This window comes from Monodon monoceros, unplaced genomic scaffold, assembly GCF_005190385.1.
Source record: "Monodon monoceros isolate NGI ecotype Baffin Bay Population unplaced genomic scaffold, NGI_Narwhal_1 Super_Scaffold_22, whole genome shotgun sequence".
Classification (NCBI taxonomy): Eukaryota; Metazoa; Chordata; class Mammalia; order Artiodactyla; family Monodontidae; genus Monodon; species Monodon monoceros.
This window is the reverse complement of record NW_021703779.1, coordinates 41,959,021-41,983,494: the sequence shown is the minus strand read 5'-3', so window position 1 is coordinate 41,983,494 and position 24,474 is coordinate 41,959,021. Positions and strand designations below refer to the sequence as shown.

The window sequence follows — 24,474 nt, the reverse complement described above, 5'->3', positions numbered from 1 at the left end:
ATTTAAATAAAAACATAGGAACAATTTCAGCTACAGGATAACCTGTCTTGGGCAGAGGACTTCAGCGACCCTCCATTTGACGCCCCTATTAAATGACGTGATTAGACATAGTGCACTGTCAATCTCTGCTTGAACCTCAGTTAGATTGCGGGCCACAGAGCTGGAGTCATCAAAGGTGCATTTTAGAAAAACTGTCTCCTTTTAAAAACGTTTTTTTAATGCTCACAGTCATTTCCATTATCGGGAGTCAAACCCAAACCTCCCGTGTGAAAAATCAAAATCCAGGGCGATACAAGGATGTACTTTCCTTTTTACAGACCAGATCCATGATCGATTCTAGCCCGTCTGCTTCTGAAGCTCGGACTTATTTATGTATTTCTTTATTTATTTTCAACACCTTTATTGGAGTATAATTGCTTTACAGTGGTGTGTTAGTTTCTGCTGTATAACAAAGTGAATCAGCTATAGGCATACATATATCCCCATATCTCCTCCCTCTTGCGTCTCCCTCCCACCCCAATCCCACCCCTCTAGGTGGTCACAAAGCACCGAGTTGATCTCCCTGTGAAGCTCCTACTTTTAAATACTAAACGCTTTACTCTCTCTACTTCCACCTGTGCGTCCCGCCTCCTCTGGAACCCGCCAAATCCCATTAAACCTCACCCCCACCAACCACGCACTGTCCTCATAGGCTCCGCGCTCAGTCCCGGTTCCCACCCTCTGCAGCCTTCCTTAATCTCATCGGATTTTGTAAAGCCCCGCCCTTCTCTTCTCTCAGGCGTTTTCTTCCGTTCAGGACCATCCCACACCACCTGGTTATTTGGTTGGCCAGCACCCTCGCTGTACGTCATTTACCCGCGCCAACCGGAAGCTAAGGTTCTCACCAACCCTTCTTTTTGCCGGCGGCTCTCACGTAACGGCCGCGTTTGGGTGTTCCTGTGTGACCGGGTCCCAGAGTTGGGAGGGGCAGAAGGCTGAACCCCCAGTTTGAGCCGGATGACCCCACTCCTAACGTTGAGAGGGTGCAGATGTACTGTGCTTGAGAGCAAACTGAGTGGTTATCGTGGTCTTTCCCCTCCTCATTCCTCAGGAGCCCATCATGGCGACGCCCCCTAAACGGCGGGCGGTGGAGGCCACCGCGGAGAAAGTGCTGCGCTACGAGGCTTTCATCTCTGAAGTGCTGCAGCGGGACCTGAGGTGAGTGACAGAATAGGGGGCGGGGCGCTTGGAGCGGTGCACGTGGTGAGCGGGGCGTTCGAAGTCAGGGCGTGTCCTTCTGATTGGTGGGTGAGGCGTTCGGAACCCGGCCCCGCGCGCCATTCGAGGGGGTAGGAGGGGCGATATCCGGGGTGCGACGGTGGGGGGGGGGGGGGGGAAGACATGGCGGTCTTAATGGAGGGTGTGTCCGCGCATGCGCGGGTTCAGATGGCGTTAAGGGTTACGAGCGAGTTTTCAGGTTCGAATCCTGACTTGGCCGTTTCGTTTTACGTGTGAACACGTTGTACCTCACCTCGAGTTTCTATGCCTCAGTTTTCTCATCTGTGAAATGGGGAAGTTAATGCAACCTTCCGCATGTGGTGGTTTTGAGTTTTCAACGTGTTCAGTCCTTGTAAAGGATTTAACTTGGATACTAGAGGCTCAATGAGTATGAAAAATTATTATTCCTATCATTATTAATCTGAGGAGGAAGTAGAGTTTTCAGGTCTAGGATTATGAGCATCCTAAAAGGGATGGAGGATTTTTTTCTAGGGTGAGAATGGGGTATCCTGATTGGAGAGAGGCATTGGGAGTAGAGTGAAATAATACTAATAAATAGTAGGTAACACATATATAGAGCTTCTTGTTTGGCAGGCACTATTCTAAATGCTTTTTAGTAAACTCATTTAATCCTTCTAATGACTCTGTGAGGTAATACTCGTTATTCCTATTTTAAAGATGGGGAAATTGAGTTCCAAAAAGGTTACTCACTTGCCAAAGTCTCACAGCTAGTAAAATGGAAAGCCTGGATTCAAACCGAAGTAGTCTGACCCAGAGTTCAAATCTTGACTTCTGCACTAAAACACCTCTTTAGGACATGGTGACATGAGAGTCTCAGAGGGTCATGATATGAGGTATTCCAAGAGAGACAGGGTTTCCTCTTGGTCACCATTTTACTCTTGTCCCATTAGAAAGGTGCTGGACCATCGCGACAAGGTATATGAGCAGCTGGCCAAATACCTTCAACTGAGAAATGTCATTGAGCGACTCCAGGTAAAGATGCCAGGGTTAGGTACCATCTTTTTGTGGGCAAAGGAGGGGGAAGAGAGGAGATACCCCAGACCAAAACCTGTCACCTAACCTAAAACTTGACCACTGATCCCTACCTCTTTTTCCCCGGCCCCACAGGAAGCTAATCACTCGGAGTTATATATGCAGGTGGATTTGGGCTGTAACTTCTTCGTTGACACAGTGGTGTGAGTGTCTACCCACCCCTCTGAGCCCACAGGGTTCAGCTTCCCCTTTCCTTCATTCAACAAAAATTTTTTTTGAGTATTTGCTATGTACCAGACACTGCTAGGTGCTGGAGATGTGACAGTAAATAAGACAGGACAAAATTCCTGCCCACCCAGAGCTTCAATTTGGGGAAGGTGGGGGAGAGGGGAGTAAAAAAAATCTCAAACTGTGTGGTGTGCTAAACAGTGATAAGGACTTCCCCGCTTCCTCTAACCACTGTTTCCTTAGCCCAGACACTTCACGGATCTATGTGGCCCTTGGATATGGTTTTTTCCTGGAGCTGACACTGGCAGAAGCTCTCAGGTTCATTGATCGTAAGAGCAGTCTCCTCACAGAGTAAGTCCATTGCATGAGGATAGTGCCTAAAAAGCACTACCATTTGCCACACCCTTCTTCCCCCTTTCCCCATGGCTGCCTGGGATGATACTTAGGAACCCATCTCCCCTCCCCCTCAGAGCTAGGGCTGAGGAAAGTGGGGATGCAAAGCTTAGCCCCAGGTGTAGAACATAATAAGCACTGATAAATGGTCTTTTTATTGTTCACTCACACAAAAATTTATTGGGCATCTGCTGTGTGCCAGGCTCTGTGCTTGGTGGTAGGGAGGCAGCAGGGAACAAGACAGAAGGGTTCCTTGAAGGCTTACCTTCTAGAAGGCTTACCTTCTAGAAGGACTAACTGTTACACATCAGCACAGTTTTGACCAGATCCTGGAGGTCTCAGCCTATAAATCAGAAACAATAAAACAAATTACCTCTGACTTCACCTCCTGCTAATTTTCCTGCTCATCCACTGTGCTCTCACCACACTAACCTTCACAGGCTTCTTTAAACACCCTCAGAATGATCCCACCTCAGCGTGATTGCAGGGGCTCTTCTCTCTGCCTACAGCACTCTTTCCCCAGGTACCTGCATTGCTTCCTTTCTCCTTATTCAATTTAAGTCTTGCTTAAATGTCACTTCCTCAATGAGGCTTTCTATAACCTAACTTTAAAATTGCAAGCCCTGGCACTCCTGATTCCCCTCCCTTGTTCTACTTTTTCTTTTTTTCCTTAGCACTTATGAGCTCCTAATGTTTACTGTGTAATTTACTTCTTTACAATGTTCATTGCCTCCTCGCATTAGGATATAAGCTTTGCAAAGGGAGATATTTTCTCTATATCCCAAGTCACTAGAATAACACATAGTATATAGTAGGCACTCTGTTGAATGAATTTAAAAGCATATGCTGGAAGTAGATTTAAGTGGGGATTGAAGCAGATCTCTGTTGGTGGTGATGGGGAGGTAATGTGAGGATAAAGGATGGGCTCCAGTTGAGTTTAAGATTCTGTGCAGGGAACGGGAATTGGGAGTGTGGACGGGAGGTCTGAAATGTGGCTAGGGAAGGCCTCCCAGAGGAAGTGACATTTGAGTCACTTGGTTGAGTGAACAAGCCATAGGGCTCTCTGGGGAAGAGCATTCCTGGCAAGGCAACCAGTGTGCCTGCCATGTTAGGAGGAGCTGCCGAGAATGGTGAGCATTCACTCGCTCAGAAGGAGTGAGTGAGGGACGCTGAGCAAATACACTTAGATTAACAACATCTCACAAGTGTGAACCCCACCGATCCAAGATTCCTTCTAGGTTATATTTCTCTTTATTCCTACATTCATTTCTTCCAGAGTTGCCTCCCTTAGGTTTCAGTAATTCTTCTCTTTTCAAACCTTTTCAGGATTTCAGTGTCCATAGACCCAAATGAGCCTCAGACCCACTGGGATTTCTAAGTCTTACGGATCAGGCCAGTTGGTGAATAGTTTGGTCGAGGGACCTGGTTTCATAGGCCAATGCAATTCTGAACTTGGTGGACATTTAGACGAAGTCCAATTTTTTATGACAAAGCCTTCCTTGTTATGACACAGGATTCCTGAGCCTTTCAAATAGGTTTTAATTTTATGAAACTTGATGTCTTTCCCCAAAATGAGGTATTTGTCATTGCCTGCCCCCTGTCTGGTCTTTCTGATTTACTGACCTGGTCTATTAGTGTGATGAGAAATGTGAACCTCTTACTACTTTATGATAATTAGTAGGACTCCGTAGTAATTGAATCTTTCTAGGAGATGAAGATTTGAGTCTGTGTAGCTCGCTCTCTTCTTTAAAATACTTGGTTATTCTGGACACATTTTAAAGTAACTTTCTTTCAGGTTATTTTATGTAACCGAAATGGCCTATCAGTCCTTCCTGTTCTTAGTCTGTTTCTTTGAGGAGTGGGAGGATCAGGTCTCTGTGTACATTCTTTCTGATTACAGAGAAAGGAGTACACATCCATACCCATAAGCAGACATGATTATAGAAGAAACAGAATAACCATATGACTATTAACACTGCCTTATATACTAATCAGTAGCAATAAATTAAACATATCCCTTTTGTGTTACAACTAGCATTTGGTGAACTTTATACTTTTCTCCTCCTTTTTTATTTTAAGCGTTGAAACCTTTCACAGACTAAGCTTGTACATTGAGTGCCTACTATGTGCCACATACTGTTTTTGTTCCTGAGGATACAGTGGGAAACAAGGCAGACCAAATCTCTGCCCTTAGGCAGCTTACATTCTAGTCAGGGAAGACAGACAGTAAACAAATAAGTAAAGGATGTAGTATGTCACAGGTTGACAATGTTGCAGAGAAAAACAAGGATTGGAGGTGAGAAACATTGCCTCCGAGGGAGCAGTTGCAATTTTAAATAGAATGCTTGATTGGATGTGGGGTGTGAGAAAAAGAGAGGAGTCTAGGTTTTTGGCTGAGCAACTAGGAGGATGGAATTGCCATTTTATGAGATGGAGAAGATAAGGGAGGAGCAGATTTGGAGGGGAAGATCAGGAGTTCAGTCTAGGACCTGTTAAGTGTGAGGTGCTCGTTAAACACTGAAGTAGATTTTCTGAAGATGTAGTTAAAACTCCTCAACTCGGGAGAGAGGGCTGCATTGAAAATATAAATTTGGGAGATAGTGATATATAAATGGGTTCATACTATTTTTTCCCAATTTGACATCCTATGTTGTTGCCTTCTACTTTTCTTAACAGTATTTTGTTTCCTTAAAACACTCCTACACTGACAGATAGCTCAGCCAATAAAATCCACATTCCTATCATGATATCAAGACCCTGCATGATCTAGCCCCTTCCTACCTCTTGGATCTTATCCTGTGCCTCTTTCCTTCCACCATTCGCTTAATTTCTAACACTGGTCTCCTGACAGCTCCTCAAAAAGCTCTTTCCTGCCTCTTGGACTTTTTGTGGAAAAGACCGTCTTACTGTTTAACTCCTACTCATTCTTCAGAAAGGCCTTCCTTGATCCTTTATATCAATTAGGATTCTTTTGGGTGAGACTGGTCCCAGTTGGCATAGATATAAGGAATTGACTAGTTCACATAACTCAACAGTCCAGAGCCAGAGTGGTTTCAGGCAGCTCCAGCTTCCCAGTTGCTTAGGCCTTGGTGTCTTTCTTAAGTCCTCTCTCGTACCCAGCATCCTCCTTTGGTAAATCCTGTTGACTCTACCTTCAAAATATATCCCAAATCCAATCATTTCTCATCACCTCAACTGCTGCCGCTGTGGTGTGAGTCTGCATCTCTCATCTGGACTATTTCAATAGCCTCCTCACTGGCCTTCCTCTTCCACACTAGCTTCCACACTAGTCCTTATCCCTAGTCAGTTCTCCGCACAGCAGCCAGATGGATCCTCTTAAACCCTAGTTGTTTCACATCCCTTCTCTGATCACAATCATCCCCTGGCTCCCGTCTCACTTAGAGTAAAAGCCAGAGTCCTTACCATGGCCTGGCAGCTTTTACATGATCTGTCTCCCCCACTTCCCTCTGTGACCTTACCTCCTACACCCCACCTTCGCTTATTTTTCTCCACCCATGCTGGCCTCTTTGCTGTGCCTCAGACATGCCAGGTACACTCCCACCTCAGAGCCTCTGCATTTGCTGCCCCTTGTGTCTGGAACACTCATCCTCTGTGTATTCACGTGATTCGCCTCTTCATTTTAAGTCTTTACTCAAATGCTTCTCAGTAAAGCCATCCCTAAGCACTCTAATTAGAATTACAGCCCCCATGCCTGCACTCCTTATCCTCTCTTATCATTTAATTTTTTTATTGTACTTACAACCATCTGACATACCCCGTGTTTTATTCCATCACTGTCCTTCTTAATGAGAATTTGAGCTTCATGATGCTGAGATTTTTGTTTGTTGTGTTTGCTGCTATCTCCCCAGTACCTAAAACGACCCGGCAGAGAGTAGACGTTCAATAAATGTCTCTGAATCTGTGCCGTCCAGATGGCAACCAGGCATCTCTGCATAGGAGCAGGTCAGGTAATCGGATGTCCTACCACCTGCCGTGTGGAAGTCATCCAGGATGTAGGTAGTTCCTGAAATGATGAGGAAGCATCATCCTCATGATCATAAGTGGGGCCCACTTTGCCCTTTCTTGTTTCTTTTCTCCAGGCTCAGCGACAGCCTCACCAAGGACTCCATGAATATCAAGGCCCATATCCACATGTTGCTAGAGGTGAGAGCAACTCACCCCATTCCCAGACACTATCTCCAAATATTTAGGGCGGTGACCTGAGGAAGAGAGAGAGCCAGAGATGGGAAGTACCATCTTTCCCCCTAAACTGGAGTCAAATTGGAGCCAAGCTGGCTCGGAGGGAAGGGAGTTCTGAGCAAGCCTGGGGTAGGGCCTGGACCCAGGCTCTGTTCAGTCTTTTCTGTTCTCTTTTTCAGGGGCTTAGAGAACTACAAGGCCTGCAGAATTTCCCGGAGCCTCACCATTGACTTCTTCCTACCTCCCCTGACATTAAAGAGCTTGAATGTCTTTGAGTCATATGGCCCTTCTTTCCCCCCTTAACCCTTGCTGTTTGCGAAAGTGCCCTGTTTCTAAAGCACAAAGTTACTAGGAGGCCCAGAGATCCAGTCTGTGTGGAACCTTTAAAAACCACTTAAGTCCCGTCTTCAGCCTGTCCCCTGGCAGAATGTGCCACTTGACTTTCTGATTTGCCCTCTATACCATCGCCTTGACAATCTGGGCCCCCACCTGACCCTTCCATTTCTTTTCCTGTACAATACTCTCAGTTACCTTAGAGAATGGGCCGATTCAGGGTGGAGGTTTGTTCCCCAAGGCAGCCTTTCACTCCTGGCCCTAGGGTTTACCCTTCTCCCACACCCCAATCGTTTCTCAGGTACCTTAAATTACACCCACACCCGTCTAGGCCCAACCTTGGCGTTGCCCCAGCTTCTAATTATCAATAGTTCCAGCTTCCAGCAATGGGCCTAGGGCTGGTCCAGCCCCTATTCTAGGTTGAGTCCAGCTTCCGCCAATCGATGCAGAGCCTGATTCCACTGCTTTATTACTGGCTGCAGCTCGGCCCGCCCCCGTAGGCATTTAGTTTCCGCCACTCAACACTCCTTCGCTTGTCTGGCAGCTGCTCGGTTCTAAATTCGTCTTTTCTAGCCAATCACTACAGAGTTACCCTGCCCGCCTACGCAGAACCCTGGCCAGACCTCCTCCCTGCGGGCTGCTACGCCTGTGTACTTCTATACAAGTCCCGCTTCCGCTGAGCTGCGTAGAGTTTGGCACCTCCCCGTTAGGGGTTCTGGCAGCTAAGAGTCCCTCGGCCGCCAATCAGCAGAAAGCAGGGCCTAACCACCCCTATCCTCGGACGCTGGCTGTCTTCCATCAATCCCATATAGGCCAATCAGTGCGAGGCAGGCGTCCCCCGAACCTTGTCTGTCGCCCATGGCCTATCAATCTGTCTTGAACCAATCAGTGTGGAGCACCGGCGGGGCCGAGCACGCCCCCCTCGGAACCCAGGCGGCCATCTGCGTTCCATCAGTTCCCCTCGGGCCAATCACAACATAGCTCTATGGAGCAAGGCCCGCCTCCCCAGCCCTGGAAGCCGCACCGTTGATCCACGGTACTTTGGCCAATCAGCGAGCAGCGGAACGTTCGGCTCCTCCTTCGTGGGCCCACGTGAGCAGTGGGGAAACGCAGGGGCGGCTTCTAGGTGCTGCCGCCGCCACCACCGCCACCACCGTCGCCTCGGAACCCGGGCCTGGGGGGCGGTGGGGCCGCGCATGGAGCCCCCGCCCCCCGGAGCTGCCAACACCGCCGCTGCGCTACACACAGGTGAGCCCGGGGCCTGGAGGGTGGAGGGCCTGGTCCGTGACCCTACGTATCCTTCCCGCCCCCGCGCGGGGGGATGTGGCTTGGCCCGTGGCCTGCTGGTGTTCGACTCCCCACCGCCACCACCTCGGCTGGTGGACCTACCTGTGCCATTGTCCCCTCCCTTTGGCCCTTTGCCCCGTAGCTTAACCCCCCTTCCTGTTTTATAATGGGTCGGTCTGCGTGCTTGAATTTCTCCCCACCCCACCTTACAGTAGACTCGGCCGTGGTCTTGCCCTAGATCCCCGCTTATAGGGAACCAGTCTCTGGCAATGTCCACCTCCTTGACAGTAGGTGCGTCTGAGTGTTTGTATTCTCCTGTCCTCAACTTTCAGGGGCCCCGTCTGTGGCCTTGTTTTTTCATCCCTACTGTTCCTGTAGTGAGTCAATCCGTAGCGTTGTACCCCCCCCGCAGCAGTGAGTTAATCTGTGAATTTGTATTCCTGCCTCCAATCCCCCAATGCATCAGTCTATGGCTTTATCAAACACACACACACACACACACACACCCCATTTTACAGTGGATCAGTCTAAATGCTTGTTTTCACGTCCTCCTGCTTATCAGCCCATTGCCCTGTCCTCCCTTTTTTGTAGACTATCAGTCCAGTCCTTGGGCTTCTTCTCCCTTCCTTTTACTAGTGGGTCAGTTTAGTGCTTTATATCTCCCCATTTTCAGTAGCCCAGTCCATGGCCTTGTCCCCCTCTCCTTTTAATCAGTCTGTGGGGTGGCTTTTCTCCCTCTCCACTATTGTGCATGAGTCAATGTGCTTTTCTTCTCTCCTTGCCCCTAGTAAATAAGGTGAGCCTTTACACACATACACACACACACACCTTTTCAGTGGATCTGTTCATTGGCCTTCCTGCCACCCATGTGCTTGCATTCACACCCCTCCAGTATACCCTCCTGTGAGTCCAGTGCTTTGTAATCCCTCCAAGAGGGTCAGACCGCCTCCTTTCCTTGTGCTGGATCAGTCTGTGGCCTTCCCTGCCACCCTCCCTCCTTAATAGTGGATCAGCCTGTGTGCTTGTTGAACCCAGGACTTTTTTACTCTAGAACACACCCTCTCATACACACTTAACCACTAAGACATCTTGCCTCCCTCCAGTAAATGAATACATTAGTGATAGTGATAATGCCAATAGGAGCTAACACTTATTGAGCACCTACTGTGTACCAGGCAAAATGCTGTATGTTAATGAGCTCATTTAATCCACCCTATGAGCTAGGTACTGAGGGAAGTTTGGCATAGGGAGGTTAAATACCTTACACAGAGGTGATCAGTAGGTACCAGGTTAGGTTACCCCTCAGAACATAGGATAACTTTTTTTTTTTTTTTTTTTGCGGTACGCAGGCCTCTCACTGTTGAGGCCTCTCCCGCTGCGGAGCACAGGCTCCAGACGCACAGGCTCAGTGACCATGGCTCATGGGCCCAGCCGCTCTGCGGCATGTGGGATCTTCCAGGACCGGGGCACGAACCCGTGTACCCTGCATCGGCAGGCGGACTCTCAACCACTGCGCCACCAGGGAAGCCCCCTAGGATAATTTTTGAGGCTTTCCTCTCTCACTACATCTCACCTCACGCGAGGCCCCACTCCTTAAAAACCAAATTAGTTCCCATCTCCATGCTTTTGTTTTTGCTGTTCCCTCTGCCTGCAGAGCTGTCTCCATTCCACACCTTGTCTCAGCACCCATCCACCCCCGATCCCAGCAGCTATGTGACCTTAGTGGCTTAACCACTTTCTCTCTGCACCTCTCTCCTCACTGGTTAAATGGGGGAATCAGAACTAGAATACCCTCCAATGTAAATAAAGAATACCTGTGAGCTAATAAAACAAGTAACTTCTCTGGCCTTACCTCCTATGCACCGACCCCCCAACTCTGTTCCAGCCACATTGGCCTCCTAACTCATCCTCAAAAACACCAGGTGCGACCCAGCCTTGGGGCCTTTCCCTTGGCTATTTTTTCTGCCCAGAACACTCTACCCCCCTCTCTGTGTGGATCCTTTCAGGGCTCTGTTCAAATGTCAACCCGTCCCTGACCATCTGAACCTGCACAGCCAGCAGGACTTAGACCCCTTCTCTGCTTTATTTGTGTCTTTGCCCTTTATCACTGTCAGGCACACTGTATATTTTACCAGTTTGTCATATTTATTGTCTTTCCCCGTTAGAATGGGAGTCCCATGAGGGACTCTTTTTGTCTGCTTATTTACTGCTGGGCCTCCAGCACCTAAAATTCTTATCCAGTACTTGATAAGAATTTATTGCACGAATGAATGGAAAAATATAATGTCAGATAAATCAGGGTAGGGGGCAGATGGAGATGAAGAGGGCATAAGAGAGCTAGTTAAAAGAGGCTGGTTAGTCGGGACTGTTCATTCAACAAACACTTACAGAGCACCTACAGAGCACCAGGCATTCTAGGTTCTGGGGATATGGGAGGGAACAAAACCGGCAGAAATTCCTGCCTTTGTGGAGCAGACATTTGCTAAGAGTGCAGACTGTATAAATAAATAAGTCTAATTAGTTAGTATGTTAGACAAGTGCTAAGGAGGAAAAGTGAAGTAGGGAAGGTAGGAATAGAGTATCAGGGTGGTTGAAATCTTAGGCACAGGGCAGGCCTCACTTAGAAGGTGCTTCTTGAATTAAGGCCTGAAGGAGTTCAGGAAGGGAGCCATAATGCCTAGGGAAAGAGTGTACCAGGCAGAAGGAACAGCCGGTGCAAAGGCCCTGAGGTGGGATTGTGCCTGGCATGTTCAAGGGCCATGAAGGAGGCCAGAGTGGCTGGAGCAGAGTGGAGGGAGAGGTAGGAGGCAAGGTCAGAAGGGTGGTGGGAGCCAGATGGTGAGGCCATACTGATACATAAGATTGTGGGGGAGGGGCTGGGGAGGGAGAAGAGTGTCACGCCAGCTAATTGTAACATTTGAGTGTCTGCTATGTCCCAGAGATAACTTTTCTAAGTCCTTTACATACACTGACCTTTAATCCTCACAAAGGCCTTTGAGAGTAGGTGTATCTTGCAGATACTTTACTTTGAGGGTGACATATCCCCCATTTTACAGGTACAGAAGCAGAGCCAGAGAGGTTGAGTAACTCGCTCAAGGTCACACAGCTAGAACAGGACAGGAGTACGAGGCTAGAGACCCAGAGAGAAGAACACATTTGCAAGGACAGACAGGTTATTCGGCACATTGGGTCACACAGAGGAAGAATTAATTCTGCCTGGGAGATACCAGAACTTGATGATGTGTGTAATAAAGGGTTCATCATGTGTGGGGAAGGGGGAAGGGCGCTCCTGGCAGGGAGAACAGCACATACATATTTTCAGAGATGGGAATTGGATTAACTCAGGGTGCCCATGCCAAGCTTGGGCCCACCTCAGAGCCTTTGTGCACACTGTTCCCTGTGCTTGAAGCACCCTTCCCACAGATGTCAGCATGGCTTGCCATCTCCCCTCCTTCAGATCTCTGCTTAAATGTCACTTCCTCAGGGAAGCCCCCCCTGCTCACCCTATGTAAATTAGCATCCCTGTCCCCCTGTAGGACCTTACCCTTCTGTTTTGCTCTATAGAGAGCTGGTGGAGCAAGGTGTCCAGGATCACTGCCTAGTGCCAAACTGCCCGGGTTTGAACCCTGGCTCTGCTAAATTCCAGCTGTGTGACCTTAGCCAAGTTACTTTACTTCTCTGTGCCTCCATTTCCTCATCTGGAAAACGGGAGAGTAATAATAATGCCCACCCATAGTGTTGGTTTGAGGATTGAATGAGTTAAGTGACTAAAATGGTTTGCAGTACACAGTAAGGGCTCTGTGACTGGTTCCTATTGTTTAGATTAGTATTATTCCTGGCATACACGTAGGTATCTCACAGGGCCTCTGAGACTGACCATCTCCAAAACTGACCTCCTGATCTCCCCTCAAAACCTGCTCTCCCACAGTGCTGCCATCTCAGGTGATCAGGCCACAAACCTAGAATCACCTTTGGCACCTCTCTCACTCCACCCTACCCCCATCCTATCTGCCAACAAATCCTGTTCACTCTGTCTTCAGATTTTATCCAGAACTCAGCCACTTCTCACCAGTTTCACTGCTGCCACCACCATCTCTTACGTGGACTATTGCAGTGGCCTCTTCAGCCCGTACAGTTGGTTCTTCTTACAAGAGCCAGAGGGATCCTGTTAAAATCCAAATCACAGGCTGTCACCCCTCTATTCACAGCCTTCTCATGGCTCCTGTCTCACTCAGAGTCAATGTCAAAGCTCTTCCGGGGCCCGAAAAAGCCTTACTCAGTCTGGCCTCTGCTGCCCCTCTGTTCTCATCTCCTGCTACTTTCCCGTCACTGCCTTCTCTCCGACTACGCCAGACTCCTTTCCCTTCCTCTGACCTGACAGGCTCTCCAGCTTCAGGGCCTTTCACCCTATTTCCTCTGCCTGGATGGCTGCTCCCCAGGTTGTCACAGACCTGACGCCTTCACCTCTCTTAGGTCTTTCCTCAAATATCACCTCCTCGTGACTACCCTCCCCTGACTACCCTTTCAAAAATAACAACTCCTTCCCTGCTTCGTTTTGTTGTTTTTTTTTCCCCGGAGCTCTTATCACCATCTGACATATTCTTGTTTATCTTGTTTCTTGTCTGTCTTCCCCACTAAAATGTGAATTCCGCCAGAGCAGGGATTTTTGACTGTTGTATTCACTGCTGTATCCCCAGCACCTGGCCCACAGTAGGCCCTCCAAAAATGCTTGCTAAATGAACGAAATAAAGAGAAGTAAACACATCTGAGTGAGGCATATGACTAGAACTCTTATTAGGGGTCACGTGGGAGACGTGATAATAAACAAAATACAAAACCCCATGTGCTGCTGAGGCTTGAAGCCAACTGTCAGGTTTCACCTTAAGTAAAAGATTCTGTGGCTACTGAAAGAGGAACTGGTAAAATTGCCTGTTGTCGCCACCAGGAGTCACACTGGTCTCTTTGTGCCTCTGAAACAAACAGGCCTTCCAAATAAAAACCCAGCAAGGTCTCTGATGATGGGACTCTGATCTGGACACTTCGTGGCCTTGTGACTTACATAATTGCCTAAAATTGTGTCTGCAGAATGAACTTCAGAATGAATAGCTCAGACATAAGAGGATCAGACTGTATTTCATTACAGATTAAAGACTCAAGCTATAAATAATAGAGGGAGGTTCTTTGAAACCTTCCGATTTGGAAGGTCTTATTCTTAACCCAACAGTCCCAACAGCTGGGTGAACAGTTGATTGATGAAAGCTCATTCCTTAAGGAAAAGGAACCTCATGTTTATTTCCAATTCACACTCAGCAAAGGGAGCAGTTATGGGGTGGGTGGGGGCGCCAGGAGGGTCCTGTTCTCTGCTCGACATGCTGAGGGAGCAGTCAGTGCAAGGGGCAGTTTAGTCTAATGGTTGAAAAGATCAGACACCTGGAACTTGGCTGCCTGCGTCCAAATCCTGGCTCTGCCACTTAGGGCTGTGTGGCCTGTACAAGTCATTTAGACATTTTGTGCCTCCGCTTCCTCATCTGTAAATTAGAGATAATAAGAGTACCTATTTCCCAAAGTTGTGATGAGAGAGAAATGAGTCAATAGCTATAAAAATAGCAATCCAGGTCTACATGCCCTTATCTAAAACCCTTGGGGCCAGATATGTTTCACAATTTTGAATTTTTCAGCTTTTAAAAAGGTGACAAGGTATACATACAAGATGTTACATAACACCCTTAGTGGGCTCTGTAATCAGCCACATTCAGATTTCTGCAGCAAGATCGATGTATGAACAGTCACACCAAGTGAGGATCAGTGAAGACCACAAAAGGCCTTATTTTCTTTCAGATCAGGTTTTGGCATAGCAGATAAGGAATTATGAACAAATTAGAAACTAATATTTCATAAGAGCTTATCATACCCCAGGCATAGTATATTTAATCTGTACGATAACCCTATGAGCTAGGTGGTATTATTATTATCCCTATTTTACAGATGGGAAAATTGAGGCACAGGAGGTTAAAGAACATGCCCAGTGTCACACTGCTAACAAGTAGCAGAACCAGGATTCCAGCCCTGGCGGTCTGGCTCTGGAGGGGCTGATTGTCCAGTAGGCCATATTGCTTCTGATTGGTACAATGCCTGGCATGTATTTAGCACTCAATAAATGTTCATTATTGCTGTTGTCAAGAAGGAGAACACAGAGGGACAGAGACAGGTCAGAGGAGCGTGGAATAGAGAGACAGAAGAGAGCAGACATTCAGTGTCAGGAATTTTCATAAAGGCAAGGCCCTTGGGGCTGGTAACTGAACAATGGAGAAGACTTCTAGGCAGAGGAAGGGAACCCAGCATGAAGTGAACAGCCTTTGCGAGGAGCTGGCAGAAGGAACCTCCTGGAAAACTTAATATTTGATGTGGTAGAAGATGCAAATGAAAATGTTCAGGTGAGGGGCCTTATTCTAGTTTTCTATTCGTGCTATAACAAATTATAACAAACTTTTAACTGCTTAAAACAAATTATTCTCTTAGAGTTCTGGAGGTCAGAAGGCCAGCACAGGTCTCACCAGGCTAAAATGCAGGTGTTGGCAGGGCTGTATTCCTTTCCAGAAGCTCTAGGGGATGATTCATTTCCTGTTCGTTTAGGTTGTTGGCAGAATTCAATTCCTTGAGGTTGTAGGATTTGTATAAAATAAATAGGCAACAAGGGTATATTGTAACCACAAAAAAAAGTTCATGTGATGAGATTGAGCTCACCCAAATAGTCTCTAGCTTAAGGCCCATAACCTTAAATTCACCTGTAGTTCTTTTTGCCAGGTAACATAATATACTCACAGGTTCCAGAAATTAGGATGTGGACATCTTTGGGTGAGGGGCATTATTCTGCGTATCACAGTCTGCCCTCTGGACCCCAGAGGTTCACATTTGTCCCACACGCAGAAGACATTCACGCTATCCTAGTATCCCCAGAAGTCTCATCGCATTACAGGAGTCATCCAAAGCCAGGCTGAGGGCGTTCAGGGAATGGTGGTGGCAGTTGGAGACAGAGGTGGAGGCAAGATGGCAAGAAAGGAATCCACCTCCTGCTGACCTCTTCCGCTGACCTCTTCCCCTTCCTGTGTCTGCAACCTCTCAGCTCTGAGCTTTCTGCCCTCCAGGTACCCCTGGGATGGCGTGAGCACTCGCGCAGCAATGGACCCTTCTGTGACGCTGTGGCAGTTTCTGCTGCAGCTGTTGAGAGAGCAGGGCAATGGCCACATTATCTCCTGGACCTCCCGGGATGGCGGTGAGTTCAAGCTGGTGGATGCTGAGGAGGTGGCCCGGCTCTGGGGGCTGCGCAAGAATAAGACCAACATGAATTATGACAAGCTCAGCCGGGCCTTGCGGTACTACTATGATAAGGTAAGGTGTTTGAGACTAGGGCCAGGAACCCCACCCACTCGCCTGTGCCAAACATTTAAATCAGTTACGTCATTTTCTTGCCTAAATTGATAGAGCTCTAACTTTGAAAACGATATTAAAATTTACCATTTCTTACCCCATCCTCTGGTACTCTTAGACGAACATGGGGGCCCCTAAGCATTTATCTCAGTTGTTTTATTGTATTTTATTTTAGCTTCGACTAGAGCCTTCATAGCACCATTAACACTGACCCCCTACTCACTCCACTCTCTCTGAGATACCCAAAGTCCTGCTGTCGCACCGTGCCCCGCACGACATTTCATCTTCTTGCCTTATTCCTCTGGCCAAAACTTTTGAAAACTCTATTACTAATGACTCTTCCTCATCCTGGGCCAGTCCTGGGTTCCCCCAGTTATTTCATAATCTGCTCTTATCCCAGAATAAGAATTCTAGAATATCCTTATTCTTAGAATCAAAGCCTCCATGACAGCATTATACTAACCTTTCCTTACCTTATTCTCCAGGACCCTCAACGTTTTTATCAATTCTTTTTATCTCTTACTCTGTTAGCTAAGACCTCCAAAACAACATGTATAATGCCTGCTCCACACCCCATCCTCTTGTATTCCCAGAGCAACACTGGTCCACTCCAATATTTATATCAGTTATTTTATCATCTTATTCCTATAGCTAAAATTATACATTTTCCTTATCTTATCCTTTCAGACTCCCAAACCAGTGCTAGATACCCCCCCATATTTATACCAGTTACTTCAGTTTCTTATTTCTTTTTTGAAAAAAATATTTATTTATTTATTTTTAATAAACCTGCACCAGGTCTTAGTTGTGGCATGCAGGATCTTCGTTGCTGCGTGCGGGATCTTTAGTTGCAGCACGTGGGATCTTTAGTTGTGGCATGCGGGCTCTTAGTTGCGGTATGCGGGATCTAGTTCCCTGACCAGGGGTCGAACCCGGGCTCCCTGCATTGGGAGCGTGGAGTCTTAACCACTGGACCACCAGGGAAGTCCCATCAGTTTCTTATTTCTTTATCTGAAACTTCCAAAACAATATTTTTCATCTTCCAGTTTTATTGTGACATAATTGACACGCAACACTGTATAAGTTTAAGGTGACAGCATAGTGATTTGACTTATATACTGCAAGAAATGTTCATCACGATAAGTTTAGTGAACGTCCATCATCTCATATAGATACAAAATAAAAGAAAAAGGAAGAAAACATCTTGTGATGAGAACTCTTAGGATTTACCCTCTTAACAACTTTCATATGTAACGTACAGCAGTGTGGATCATATTTATCATGTTGTACATTACATCCCTAGTACTTATTTTTCTTATAACTGAAAGTGTGTACCTTTTGACTGCCTTCATCCAATTCCCCTTCCTTTCAACCCCCTTTGAAACTTCCAAAACAATATTAATGAACCTCCCTTTTCATTCCTTTTCTGAGAAACACAAACCCACCCTGTGATATACATGAACAACACTTAAGATGTTCCCAGGGTGCTCTAGTGCCCTCCAGATACCTCTTGTCCCCCAGAACAGCCCTGGACCTGTGCTGCACACCCTTAACTCATTTATAGCATTTATTCCATTTTTATATTTTAATCCTTTAGCTCAAACCTCCAAAACAATATTAATAATGAGGCTGCCTCACTCTGTACTCTGAGACCACCAGAATATCCCTGAGACCCTCCAGACCTGTCCTGAAATACCCCAAACGTGCTCTGTGACCCACCCAAGCCAGCCTTAAGATTCTCCCAATATTTATACCAGTATTTTAAATTCTTGTTAGTTGCTATCAGTGACTTCATTTTCCAATTGCCTCAGCTTAAACCTCCCCAACAGTATTAAGAATGAGGCTCCTCATCCTGTCCTCCCTGATGACCTTGCCCTGTTCCACGTCTGTGTCAAGAGCTTTAAATAATCCTGTAATAATTCATGTCTATTAACAATTCATCACCACATTCTTCAACATTCATTTAGTCTCTTCCAACATTTATTATCAGTGACTTCATTTTCCTGTCTTACTGCATAAACTAGACTCCAAAACTGTCCTGGCAGCCAGCCCCAGGGCCTGGCCCTGTTAGCCCACAGACACTCCTGGTTTCTGGAGCCAGGAGGAAAGCCTGCTCCTGGATCTACTCCCCTACATGGGCCCCAGTGTGGAGAGGAGCCCGTGGGTGTGGCTTTGTGTATCTGAGGTGGGGGTGGGGGAATTGGACAGATGGAGATGAAGAGAGTGTGACAGAGGGAGACTTGGAGGGGGATGGACAGGAAGGAGATGTGGAGGGGAGAAGGGCATTAGACTAAAGGACGGATTATGGGTGGGGGGGACAGAAAAGGAGGAGAAGCTGGGGGAGAATACAGAGAGGGGAATCAGGTTGGGGGAGAGCGGTAGAAACTGGAAGAGAAGGGAGGAGACCCCAAATTAGATGAGTGAGCTGTGAAAGAAGCTGGGAGGGGGAACCTATGGGGAGGCAGACACTGAGGTGGGACGGTGTATATGTAAAAGGACAGGAGAGGGGCACGAGGAGAGAAAGGCACTATAGGAGACACACCCCTTCACCCCCTCACCATCCATACCCTCCCTGGCCCTTTCTTCTAAGACCCTCTATCCTGTCTCCCCCTTCCCAGAACATCATCCGCAAAGTGAGTGGCCAGAAGTTCGTCTACAAGTTTGTGTCCTACCCCGAGGTCGCGGGGTGCTCTACTGAGGACTGCCCGCCCCAGCCTGAGGTGTCTGTCACCTCCACTGTGGCAAATGTGGGCACCACAGCTGTACACGCCATCCCCGGGGACACTGCCTCTGGGAAGCCAGGCACACCCAGGGGTGCAGGAGTGGCAGGCCCAGGCGGCTTGGCACGCAGCAGCCGGAATGATTACATGCGCTCGGGCCTCTATTCCACCTTCACCATCCAGTCCCTGCAGCCGCAGCCACAGCCACCCTCTCATCCTCGGCCTTCCACAGTGCTCCCCAACACCGCCCCTGCAGGAGCAGCAGTGCCCCCCTCGGGGGGCAGGAGCACCAGTCCAAGCCCCTTGGAGGCCTGCCTGGAGGCTGAGGAGGCCGGCCTGCCTCTCCAGGTAAGGACTAGAGTATGGAAAGTCAGCAAGAGGAGGGATGTACAATTCCCAAGTGAGGAGGGGGGCTGGGAGGAGGGGAGACATAAACGTCCTATTAAAGGAGATATAGTGGAAGGAGGGACACAGAAGTCCCCTTGGAGAAAGGGATGGGGAGGAAAGCTATGCAAAGCCTTGGAAGGAAGAAGGAAATTAAGCACACAACAATTAGTAGTACACCCAACATGTAGCAGGTGTCCTGAATGTGTTTGCTTAATGCACTGGTTCTCACACTTTTAGCACTCATCAGAAAGCACCTGGAGGGCTTTTTAAGCCACAGATTTCGGGGGGCCACCCCCCAGAATGTCTGTTTATGTGGGTCTGTGGATGGGTCTGAGAGTTTGCACTTTTAACAAGTTTCCAAATGAGGCGTATGCTGCTGGTCCATAAAGCAAATTTCTGAGAACCACTGCTTTCGTGAATGGGGGCAGTATCTCCTGGTGTCCCGCCCCTAAAGGCAGCTGTGCCGCTATCAGGTGTCTCACCCCTCCCCTGCCCCCAGATAGGAGGACCTACTCCAGAAGGAGCCCCACTTCCTTGGCAAAGTCCCACGTCTTGTTGGAGGACCTGCTCCCACTACCAGGTCCTGCTTTCCAAGGGAAATAATTGGCTTCACTACCCCAGCAATCTTTAGGCACCCCCTCTGCACTTGTTCCTCTCCCAGGTCATCCTGACCCCACCCGAGGCCCCAAACCTTAAATCCGAAGAGCCAAATATGGAGCCTGGGTTGGGCCGACCACTGCCCCCAGAAGTCAAAGTGGAAGAGCCCAAGGAAGAGTTAGAAGCTGCAGCCACTGGGGAGGCGGGGTTTGTCCTGGAAGCCGTCAAGGCCGAGCCCTTTGAGCCCAAGGCCGAGCCAGAAGCCCCTCCCGCGGAGGGCGTGCCAGCCCGGCTGCCTGCGGTCGTTATGGAAACTGCGGCGCCGGTGGGCGGCCTTGCGGCTTCCACAACTTCCAGCACGGAGAACACCCAGCCTCAGAAGGGCCGGAAGCCCCGGGACCTGGAGCTTCCACTCAGTCCGAGCTTGCTGGGTGGGCCGGGACCCGAACGGACTCCAGGATCGGGAACTGGTTCCGGTCTGCAGGCGCCAGGCCCAGCGCTGACGCCTTCCCTGCTACCTACGCACACATTGGTGAGAGCCTTTGAAGGGGCGGGGCTGGCACCTGGAATGAATGGGATTGGGGTGGGGTGGTGGCGGGAGGAGTTAGACTGACTGCGAGGGCCAATACGGTTACCTCTGAGTGACTGGGAGGGTGGAGCCTTCGAGTGGGGTTGGCTGCGCGGAGAGACGGGGCCTGATTGCTACAAGGCGAACGAGCCTGCAATGCCGAGGGCTCGGGTCCCCAAAAGAAGGCAGGTCTGGGGAGTTCTGTGGGCAGGGACTGGGGGGCCCGAGAGACTTTCTGCAGGAACTGTTTCTGGGTTGGAGCATAGCTTGAGGAACCTAAGCGGGGCTTTTGGGTCTGGGATTTGCTTAGGGGGTTTCCTGTGAGGTATGCAGGTGGGGGATAAGAGTTGGAAGTTGACCCTGAGCTACTGGGATGGTGAGGTTTGAAAGCGGCATGTGGGTGGGGTCTTGTAGGTGGTCTTGCCCAATGAGGCTGGGGTGGGCCCTCAGGAGTTAGAAGGGGTTGTCTGTGTAAAGCTGGAGAGCTGTCACGGGCATGGCCTTAGTAGTTATGGTCTAGGCCTGTGCACTTTTGAGGAGTGATCTCATAAGTATGAGTGGGAAATCTGGCGGGGCTGGAACCAAGTTCCTTTGGTTTTCCCACACCTGCCCTCTTGCTCACTTGCGCCCTGACCACCCCTTCCCCACAGACCCCGGTGCTGCTGACGCCCAGCTCGCTGCCCCCCAGCATTCATTTCTGGAGCACCCTGAGTCCCATTGCACCCCGTAGCCCGGCCAAGCTCTCCTTCCAGGTAGGATCAGCTCCCCCCATCTCGGAAAGGGTGAGAGACCCTAGCACGGTCCCAGTCCATGACCTCTCCCTATTTTTGTCCCCAGTTTCCGTCCAGTGGCAGCGCCCAGGTGCACATCCCTTCCATCAGCGTGGATGGCCTCTCAACCCCCGTGGTGCTCTCCCCAGGGCCCCAGAAGCCATGACTATCACCACCACCACCCCTTTCTGGGGTCACTCCATCCATGCCCTGAACTTCTCTCCAGCCAGCCGTCTCAAGGAGAAACGTAGTTCAGCTGACAGACTCGTGCTGTGGTCATGGTTGGGTGGGGATTCTTAGGAAAAAGGATCTCTCAGTAACCCTTCCACAGAAAACATACAACTTCTCTCTTCTTGGTCAGTCCCCCAGTGGCCGCTCTTACACGTCTCCTACTGCAGTGGTGGGGACGGTTTATTTATTTATTTTTTGAAGGCCACTGGGAGGAGCCTGGCCCAACTCTTTCGTGGGGCGGGGGCGGTTGGCGAGGGCATCTCCCCCATCTCCACATTTTTTCCCCAAGGTGAGATAGTCAGGGTCTGGCTTGAGAAGGAACTTTCTTTATTTATTTCTCAGGCTGCCCTTGGGGAGCTGAGGGAGCCCTGTCTCCATTTTGGGGTGTGGGTAGAAGAGCTAGATTGCTGTAGTTTATTATTCCTGGCCCTCCACAAGGGTCCAGGAAGAATTTTTGCTGTTTAACATTTTGGGAGTTTTGGCCAAGGAAGACTCACACCCTTGGGAATGGGAATTTCCACCTCCCCCGGCCTTTCTCTCAGACAGCTTGTCCTTTTTCAGCCACCTTTTTTGGCCGGGGAGGAATGCCCCTTTTGTTCTTCTTCCCCTGAGAAGCCATTCCTGTGTCTGCCAAACTCCTGGGGTCCTGCCTGTTACCTCCCAATGGAGGGTTTTTTTGGGGGAGTGGTCCCCGTCTGGGGGGCCCCCTCCAACCAGTACTCCAGGTCTCCCTGTCCCCCACCCCCTGCCATTTTGATAGTATAATCTATTTTTAAACAGGGCTTTTCAATAGGGGAGAGGGAGGCATCTCTTCCCATATCTGAGATAGGGTGGGTGGGAAGGAAGGGATTTGGGGGGGTCTTCCTGCCGCCCCCAAGTGTTTATTTTTGATACCAAACATGTATTTTCAGCTCCCTCCCAGCCCCCCAATTTCCTGCGGGCGGGTACAAAGGACCCTTTAAGTGTCCCTGGAGTTGGGAGGGAGGAATGAGGGACATAAAGCCTGTCCTGTGTGAATTCCAGGCTGGAGAAGGGCGGGTTCAAAGGACTCCTGGGTTCACTTCCCGTCAGCACCGGCCCAGCCTGGGCCTGGGGACCTGGGGGTTGGTGATTTGGGGGACGGTGCTACACCTGTCTCCACTGTTTGTTTTACTTCCCCAAAAATGGATCTTTTTTTCTAAGAGTCCCAGAGAATGGGGAATTGTTCCTGTAAATATATATTTTTAAAGGTGATGCTGGAGACTGCTAGCATTTTTTTTTCCCCTAAAGCCGTTGGGAGTAACTGTGTGCGAAGGCGTGACTGTGTGAAAGGCGGTGAGGGTGTGAGATTGATCGTGAGAGCGAGAGAGCATAGTGGTGTGTGTCCGAAACAGTGGTAGAGACTGTAGATTGGCAACCAGGTGTGTGAAAAAGAGAAAACTATGGAAAGCTGTGATTGCGCACGTCCGTTTGTGAAGCCATGTGTTGAGAGAGTGGAAGTTGTAACCACAAACTTGACATTGTGCCTATGTGAGAAATCATGGCTGGGTGGCAGAAAACCACTGTAAGACTGAATGAGTGATTAAGGTACTATACGAGAAACTGGTGGTGTGTGTGAAATAATGTTTATGAGAAGCAAGTGGGGACTGCACGTCAGTCACTGTTGAACAGGCTGATGGTGAGCAAAACAGACAGTAACCAAAACAACGTGTGAGAGCCTGTATGAGCACGAAAGTGCCATAGAGATCGTCAGGGACCGTGCGTAGGTAAGGAACTTCACTGTAAGTAAGCAGGTGACTCAGCGTTTGGGAGGTGGCTTGTGCATGAAACTGTTCACGCAAGGCTGTTGGATCAACTAAAGTAATGGGAGTGCATGTGTGAGAGGTTGATGGTATGAGAGAAAATGTGAGGCCAGATGGGTGCCTGAGACGAAAGATACCAGAATACGCAATTGTGTGTATGAAAACCATTCCTGTGAGACTAAACTAGCAAAGACTGCGTGAGAGACTGAGAAAATGTGGCTGCGACTGGAAGAGCGTGAGAGGCTGTAATTTGTGTGTGTGTGTGTGTACGTGTGTGGGTGTATACCTGAGCCTAGTGGCAGATTGATTTGCAGTTACTACTCCGGTCTAGCCCACAGGTTCAGGGACTCTGTAAGAGAAAATGATGGTGAGACTGAGTGAGTGAAAGTAAGCTAGAGACCACCTCACTGTGAGTGAGAGGCGATGAGTAAAAAAGAAGGAAGTCAGTGCCGCTGGAGAGAAAACTGATGACTGAGCAGCATGTGAGAGTGTGAAACGTTTCATGAGAGACTGTAAACCAGAGACTACATGCTGGTGAAAAACAGAGAAAATGGAACAGAGTAAATGAGACATAGAGACCATGTGATCAGTGTGTGTGAGAAACCGATGAGGCTGTAATTGTGTCTGAGGGTACACAATACGCTGGCTGGATGCAGCAGATGACGGTGTAAACGACTAAGACGGGCCATGAGAGGCTCTGTGTGCGAGACTTACTGAGAGCCTAGTAACATTGGTGAATTAGTAACAACAGGATGTCAGAGGCTGAGTGAGGGCAAGTGACCGTGACACTGATTAGGTGACTGAGAGTGAGAAAACGAGTGACGGAGAGTGTCTGAGAAACTGTGTGGGTCTGTGTAAAACTGCAAGAGACTTTATTAAAGGATGTAGAGCAAGGACTGGACATGTTGGAAGCTGCTTGCAAAGAAATGTGAGACTAGGCGACTAAGACAGTGTCTGAGACGCTGTGCGATTGTGTATGTGTGTGAAACTCTTACCATAGTGACTCTGGGTGTGCAGAATGGGTGTGAGTGTGAAGAGGTGGGAGAAAGACTGATTGTGGGTGTGGGTGTGTGCGCGAGAAACTTCCAGAGAGACCAGTGGTGGCTATAAATCACTAACCATTTGTGTATGTGAGAAAATGACGGCCCGAGTGAGCGGTGGAAACATCCTATCAAAAGGCGTGACTCTGGGGGCTTCCCTGGTGGCGCAGTGGTTGAGAGTCCGCCTGCCGATGCAGGGGACACGGGTTCGTGCCCCGGTCCAGGAAGATCCCACATGCCGCGGAGCGGCTGGGCCCGTGT

At 48.9% G+C, this 24,474-nt stretch overlaps 2 protein-coding genes across 3 annotated transcripts; both read left to right on the top strand.

Annotated features, from left to right (window-relative positions):
* The first annotated feature begins 846 nt into the window (after nt 1-846).
* UXT (ubiquitously expressed prefoldin like chaperone) lies at nt 847-7,346 on the top strand. Its single transcript, XM_029241502.1, has 6 exons — nt 847-1,197; nt 2,169-2,250; nt 2,386-2,453; nt 2,722-2,829; nt 6,972-7,035; nt 7,251-7,346. The coding sequence occupies exons 1-6, from the start codon at nt 1,100-1,102 to the stop codon at nt 7,299-7,301; spliced, it is 471 nt and encodes a 156-aa protein (XP_029097335.1). The 5' UTR covers nt 847-1,099; the 3' UTR covers nt 7,302-7,346.
* Nucleotides 7,347-8,488: 1,142 nt separating this feature from the next.
* On the top strand, nt 8,489-22,626 carry ELK1 (ETS transcription factor ELK1). Of its 2 annotated transcripts, XM_029239877.1 has the most exons (6): nt 8,489-8,652; nt 15,837-16,080; nt 18,738-19,187; nt 19,888-20,355; nt 21,042-21,143; nt 21,229-22,626. In XM_029239877.1, the coding sequence occupies exons 2-6, from the start codon at nt 15,871-15,873 to the stop codon at nt 21,325-21,327; spliced, it is 1,329 nt and encodes a 442-aa protein (XP_029095710.1). In that variant the 5' UTR covers nt 8,489-8,652; nt 15,837-15,870; the 3' UTR covers nt 21,328-22,626. The 2 variants fall into 2 exon arrangements, with proteins under 2 accessions (XP_029095710.1, XP_029095711.1); XM_029239878.1 differs by lacking the exon at nt 8,489-8,652 and having other exon boundaries at nt 15,765-16,080; nt 21,229-21,503.
* The last annotated feature ends 1,848 nt before the right edge of the window (nt 22,627-24,474 follow it).